This window comes from Crocuta crocuta, unplaced genomic scaffold (genome assembly GCF_008692635.1).
Source record: "Crocuta crocuta isolate KB4526 unplaced genomic scaffold, BGI_CrCroc_1.0 scaffold675, whole genome shotgun sequence".
NCBI classification, from domain to species: Eukaryota; Metazoa; Chordata; class Mammalia; order Carnivora; family Hyaenidae; genus Crocuta; species Crocuta crocuta.
This window is the reverse complement of record NW_027528796.1, coordinates 3,436,238-3,443,121: the sequence shown is the minus strand read 5'-3', so window position 1 is coordinate 3,443,121 and position 6,884 is coordinate 3,436,238. Positions and strand designations below refer to the sequence as shown.

At 44.5% G+C, this 6,884-nt stretch overlaps 1 protein-coding gene across 4 annotated transcripts in view; it reads right to left on the bottom strand.

Moving 5' to 3' along the window:
• The window catches only part of TFF1 (trefoil factor 1), an 11,081-nt gene extending 10,276 nt beyond the window's left edge, over positions 1-805 (bottom strand). For all 4 annotated transcript variants that reach the window (XM_077755342.1, XM_077755345.1, XM_077755343.1 and 1 more), the window contains exon 1: positions 749-805. In XM_077755342.1, coding sequence (XP_077611468.1) covers positions 749-759 — 11 coding nt within the window. In that variant the 5' untranslated portion in view covers positions 760-805. The remainder of the gene's footprint in view (positions 1-748) is intronic.
• Positions 806-6,884: the final 6,079 nt, after the last annotated feature.

The window sequence follows — 6,884 nt, the reverse complement described above, 5'->3', positions numbered from 1 at the left end:
CCCCCCCCCCCACCCCCTGCCCCGTGGTGCTGACGGCACTCTCTCCTCCCTCCCGCAGGCCTGGCTGGAATCTGCCTCTTCTGGCTCTGTGCTCCACCTCTCTGGCCAGAGTGCTGGCGGGTCCAGCCCACAGACTCTTGTTCCCTCGGTCCACCATGATCCCCTCACCGGCACTCGATGGATCCCCGTGATACAGCCCTGTGGTCAGCTTCAACCACATCTACCCCAGGTGTAGGTGTGCGGGCCCAGTTTCTATTTCACACGGCATTTTCTATCTGGCCCGCACTGTGGGTGACCGTCCGCGCTCCTGCTGAGCATGGAATAAGAAGAGTTGCTATTATTGGGCAACTGCCAACGATCACAGTTGAGGTCCCTGCTCTGTTCTGAGGCCACTGTGCTATGCTTTTTAAAAGTCCCGTGCCTGGGGGGCTCAGTTGGTTAAGCGTCCAGCTTGGGCTCAGGTCATGAGTTCAGCTCACAGTTCATGAGCTCAAGCCCTGTGTCAGGCTCTGTGCTGACAGCTCAGAGCCTGGAGCCTGCTTGAGATTCTGTGTCTCCCTCTCTGCCTCCCCCTCTCTCTCAAAATTAAATAAACATTAAAAAAAAAAAGTCCCAGAGATGAAGGCAGGGCAAAGAGGGGGCCAGAGCATTCTCCGGTTTTTACAGGCTGACAGGGAGACTCTTTTACTGGACAAGGGCCCTGGGGTCGGTCTGAAGATCCTCAATAAACTTTATTTCAATTTCATACCTCTTGTTCATCTTCCCTTGGCTATTTGCGTCCTCTAAGCATGGTTACTGAGGACTGGATCCTACAGTTCAGGCAAGTCTGATCACAAAGCGATGTTTGGATTATGATGTATAAGGGATTGTGATTTGTAGACCAAGTCCTAGCTCATTGGCTGTGTCCTAGCCTGGCCATCGTGTCCCTGGGGGGCCCCGAGGCCCCGATGACAGGCTGGCACCCCTCTGAGCTAGTTGTCAGTGTTCTGGCTTCTGTGGACACCTCACACCTGCTGGAAGCAAAACCAAAAACGTTTTACCACTTTTATCATTACAGTTGTTACTGGAAGCTTATTCAAAACCAAACCACAGAAACAATCTCCCCCACCCAGGATCCTGCTTCCTCTTCCTGATAACCTGAAAATTTAGCCCAGGCGGGTGATCAGGGAGGGCTGGGGCATGGGGGTGAGATGAAGAGATGGGGAGAGGGTGGGGCCTCACTGCTGCGGTGGCTGCCACTGCGGCACCTGGAAGCCTGCTGACGTCAGGTGCCAGTCACATTCCCGGACACAACCACATAGAGAGTGAGCCAGCCAGGCCAGTCAGCCACCTTCTCTCGGGTGTCACCAGCAATGTCGACATGAGTGACTTTATTTTTAAAACGAGAAACCATTCAAGATTCTCCCCATATTTTCCTCTCTCCCTCACATTCTTGAATACTTTCTTCAATAGCAAGAAAGGTGGTGGTGGAGTTATTGAGCTCAGGGCCAAACTCAGCCCAGTGGGGGAAAGGGGCAGAGAGAGAGAGAGAGAGAGAGAGAGAGAGAGAGAGAGAGAGAGAATCTTAAGCAGGCTCCACGCTCAGCACAGAGCCCAACAGCGGGCTCGATCTGACAACCCCAGGGTCATGACCTGAGCTGAAATTAAGACTCAGATGCTTAACCAAGCCACCCAGGCACCCCTAGTGATCTTCTATTTTTTTTAATGTTTTATTTATTTCTGAGAGAGAGAGAGAGCGTGAACAGGGGAGGGTCAGAGAGAGAGGAAGACACAGAATCTGAAACAGGCTCCAGGCTCCAAGCTGTTAGCACAGAGCCCAATGCGGGGCTCGAACTCATGAACTGTGAGATCTTGACCTGAGCCAAAGTCAGACGCTCAACCAACTGAGCCACCCAGGCGCCCCTAGTGATGTCCTATTTTTAAAATCCCTGCTTCAAAAAGGAGCCATCATGGTTCTTAAGCATGTCAGTGGAAAGTTTAGACTTGACTTCCAAGTCTGCCCTTCACCCTTGTCATCTTTCCACATAAGGAGATAATGAAAAAATATTTCAAAAGCCTGTCAAAGGGGAACATTGGTTTCTTAGAGCCACGGACCTGGCCTCTCCTTCCAGAGTGGGTATGAGGATGGTGAGAAGAGGAAGGAGACAGTGGCTCAGAATAAAAAATGTGGTGTGTGTATTCTTGACTTATGATAATTATGCAGCTTTAAAACATTATTTTGCATTTTAAAACATCAAAAATATTAGTTCTTACTAAGAAACAGAGCATCAGTAGATGAAACAAAAACTGATTGAGTAGGAAAGGGAACTAGATTACACACGATTATCACCAGGGACCCCAAGATGCCCTCCCAGCAACTGACAGAGCTTCTAGTTAGGGTATCAGCAGAGATGAGGGGATGGGAGCCATACCCCACTAACAGGACCACCTGGTATTTTCAGGACACGCAACCCAACACTAGCAGGGTGCGCACTGTTTTCTAAGTGTCCATGTCCATTCATCAAGGTAGACCACATGCTGGGCCATGAGACAAATCCCAACAAATCTAAAAGAATTATAAAAAAATCACACAAGGTATGTTCTCTGACTGTAACAGAATCAAATGAAAAGTCAACAGCAGACAAGAAAATCTCTAAACATGTAAAAATTAAGTCACACACTTCTAAATAATTTTTACATCAATAAGGAAGTTTCAAAAGACATTTAGAAGTACATAAAGTGAGTGAAAATGAATACATGACATCAAAACATGTGGGACTCAGCCAATGCAATGCTTAGAGGGAAATCTGTTGCATTAACTTACACTAGAAACGAGAAGAGTTCTCAGATCAAAACCTGAGTTTCTACCCAAACAATTAGAAAAATAAGAGCCAAATAAATTCAAAGCAGTGAGAAGGAAGGTTGAAATAAATGAAATTGAAGGTAGGAAAACAATAGAAAAACCACATGAAACAAAAAGCTCATTCTTTGGGAAAGTCAGTGAAACTGACAAACCTATTGCAAAAGTGAGAACAGGTAAAAGCAGGAAGGCACAAGTAACCTCAGAAATGCAGCAGACATCACTACAGACCCTACAAACATCTATGGATAATAAGGGAATACCAAGAAAAACTTTATGCTCATAAATGCCACAACTTAGTGGTGGACTAAATCCTTCAAACCCACCAACTACTAAATTCAACTAGGAAGGAACAGATGACTAGAATAGCCCTATAAACACCAAAGAACATGAACTCATAATTCAAAATGACCCCTAAGAAGTGAAATTCCCATCTAGTTTTAAAAGAAGAATTAATGCCAATTTACACAATCTTTTCCAGAAAAACAAAGATGAATGAACATTTGGAGCACCTGGATGGCTCGGTCGGTTAAGTAGCTGACTTTGGCTCAGGTCATGATCTCGTGGTCTGTGGGTTCAAGCCCCGTGTCGGGCTCTGTGCTGACAGCTCAGAGCCTGGAGCCTGTTTCAGAATCTGTGTCTCCCTCTCTCTCTGACCCTTCCCTGCTCATACTCTGTCTCTCTCTGTCTCAAAAATAAATAAATGTTTTAAAAAATTAAAAAAAAAAGATGAATGAACATTTCTCAACTCATTTTATGAGGCTGGTATTACCCTGATACCAAAACCAAAGACCACACACACACACACACACACACACACACACACACGCACACACACACACAACTACAGACCAATACCTCTTATGACTTTAGATGCAAAATTCCTCAGTGAAATAGGAATGGGGTTTATTCCAGCTATGTGAGGCTAGTTCAAAATTGGAAAATAATCAGTGCAATCTCTCTTATCAATAAGCTAAAGAAGAAAAACCATGTGATTATTTCAACTGATATGGAAAAATATTTGACAAAATTCAACAGCCATTCATGACAAAAATTCTTAGCAAGTTAGTAATTGTGGAAATTATCTCAACTTGAAAAAAAAAATGCATCGACAAAACACCTACAGCTGATGTCATGCTTAAAAGAAAGACTGAATGCTTTCCCCCTAAGACTGGGAACAAAGCAAGGTGTCTGTCCTCAGTACTCTTATTTAACATAGTCTTAGATGTTTTAGTCATGGAAATAGAGAAGAAAAAGACATAAATTGCATACAGATGAAAAGGGAAGAAATGAAACTGTCTGTAGATGGCATGATCCCCCACATATTAGATCCCAAGGAATCTACACATACACACACACACACACACACACACACACACACACAAACTAAACTCTTAGAAATAATAAAAGACTTCAGCAAAGCCACGGGATACAAGATCAGCCACAAAAATCAATTATATTTCTACATACTATCAGTAAATGTGCAGAAACTGAAGTTAATAACAATACCATGTACAATCACTCAAAAATGGGCTACTTAATTATACACTTAACAAAACATGCTGAGGATCTGTGTGCTAGAAATGACAACATTCTGATGAAAGAAGTCAAAGGAGATCTAATAAGTGACATACTATGTTCATGGATTGGAAGACTCAACATAGTAAGGATGTTAATTCTCCCCAAAAGACCTATAAGTTTATGCAATTCCTATCAAAATCCCAGCAAGTTTTTTTTTTGTAGGCATAGATAAGCTTATTTTAAAATTTGTGTGGAAAGGCACAAGCCTTAGTAAAAATAATTAAAATAATCTTGAAAAAAAACAATAGAGTTGGAGAAATCACTCTATGTGATCATAAGTCTTGCTACATAGCTGCCAATCTTGTGACCAAGATTATGCGGTATTATCAGAGGGGTAGACACAGAGATGAGCAGAAGAGAAGATCTAGAAATAGACCCACATGAATAGTCCCAAATGATTTTTTTGGCAAAGGTGTAAAAGTAAATTCAGTGGAGAAGACAGTTGTTTCAACAATGATGCCGGAGCAACTAGACATCCCTGTATGGGGAAAAAATGAACGAAGACTGAAACCTCACATTTTACACAAAAACTAACTCAAAAATTCACCCTAGAATTCCAAGTAAAAAATAAAACTATACGTCTTTTAGGAAAATAGCATGAAAGGCTTTGGGACACAGAACGAGGCTAGGGGTTCTTCAAGTTGGTACCACGGACAGCACACGTAAGAGAAAAATTGATAAATTAGATCTTACCAAAATTAAAACCTTCTGTTCTCTGAATGCCCCAGTGAGGAAGATGAAAAGACAAGCTTCAGACTGGGGAAAATATTCGCAAACAACATCTCCAACAAAGATGGATATAAACCCCCAAACTTTCGTATCCAAAATATATAAAGAATTCTCAGAAGGCAGTAGAATAAAACAGTCCAAGTAGGAAACGGACAAGACACGAGAGAACCTTCCTCCAAGAGGCGATGCAGATGACAAGTGGCCACAGGGAAAGATGTTCGGCCTTGTCAGCCGCTAAGGAAACGCAGATTCAAACCGTAATTCGGGTGCCCGGGAGCTCAGCCAGTTAAACGTCCAACTTCAGCTCAGGTCACGATCTCACGGTTCACTTCCTGAGTTCGAGCCCCGCGTCGAGCTCTGTGCCGACAGCTCAGACCCTGGAGCCTCNGGGGTTCTTCAAGTTGGTACCACGGACAGCACACGTAAGAGAAAAATTGATAAATTAGATCTTACCAAAATTAAAACCTTCTGTTCTCTGAATGCCCCAGTGAGGAAGATGAAAAGACAAGCTTCAGACTGGGGAAAATATTCGCAAACAACATCTCCAACAAAGATGGATATAAACCCCCAAACTTTCGTATCCAAAATATATAAAGAATTCTCAGAAGGCAGTAGAATAAAACAGTCCAAGTAGGAAACGGACAAGACACGAGAGAACCTTCCTCCAAGAGGCGATGCAGATGACAAGTGGCCACAGGGAAAGATGTTCGGCCTTGTCAGCCACTAAGGAAATGCAGATTCAAACCGTAATTCGGGTGCCCGGGAGCTCAGCCGGTTAAACGTCCGACTTCAGCTCAGGTCACGATCTCACGGTTCACTTCCTGAGTTTGAGCCCCGCGTCGAGCTCTGTGCCGACAGCTCAGACCCTGGAGCCTCCTTCAGATTCTGTGTGTGTGTGTCTCTCTCTCTGACCCTCCCCTGCTCATGCTCTGTCTCTCTCTCAAAAATAAATAAACACTAAAAAAAAAATTTTTTTTAAACGGTAATGAAATGTCACTACCCGCCTACCAGAATAGCTAACAGAAAGCCGTGGCAGCACCAGCTGCTGATGAGGAAGCCTGGAGCCCTCCCGCGTTCCCGGAGGGGACATAAAATGTCGGAGGCCATGCTGGGAAAGGGCGCCTCAGCTTCCTAGAACCCTCACTGTGCACATATGGCCTCGCCCAGCAACCTGAGAGACGCAGGCGGTTTGGTTCCGTGGCGTGATAGCTGCAACATGGCCGCACTTCAGAGGGGAGATGGGGGCTTGCCGGGGCTTAGAACAAGTGCGAGCCGGGTGGCCTGGTGAGGGGGTTCGGGGCGACTTAGATGGGGGGTGTTTGTGGCTGTGGAGCGGCCCTGTGGTAGTGGGCACACAAACCTCCACATGCCCTACACAGTACACACAGCTACATGCACACACTCACCGTGTACACACAGACACACTCCCTACCACACACGCATACACTTACACACACACCACAGACCCACATATATGTACATTTACACACACACCACACATATATAGTTACATCCAATACCATACATATACATACACAGTAACACACACGTACCACATACACATAGAGACACTCAGAGACACACACTTACACACCACACACACATATACCACACACACAGAGATGCAGACACACCACACATGTATACAGAGACACACATATATATACGTTTACACACACATACATATATACCACACACACACAGACACACAGAGACACACATATATATATACATT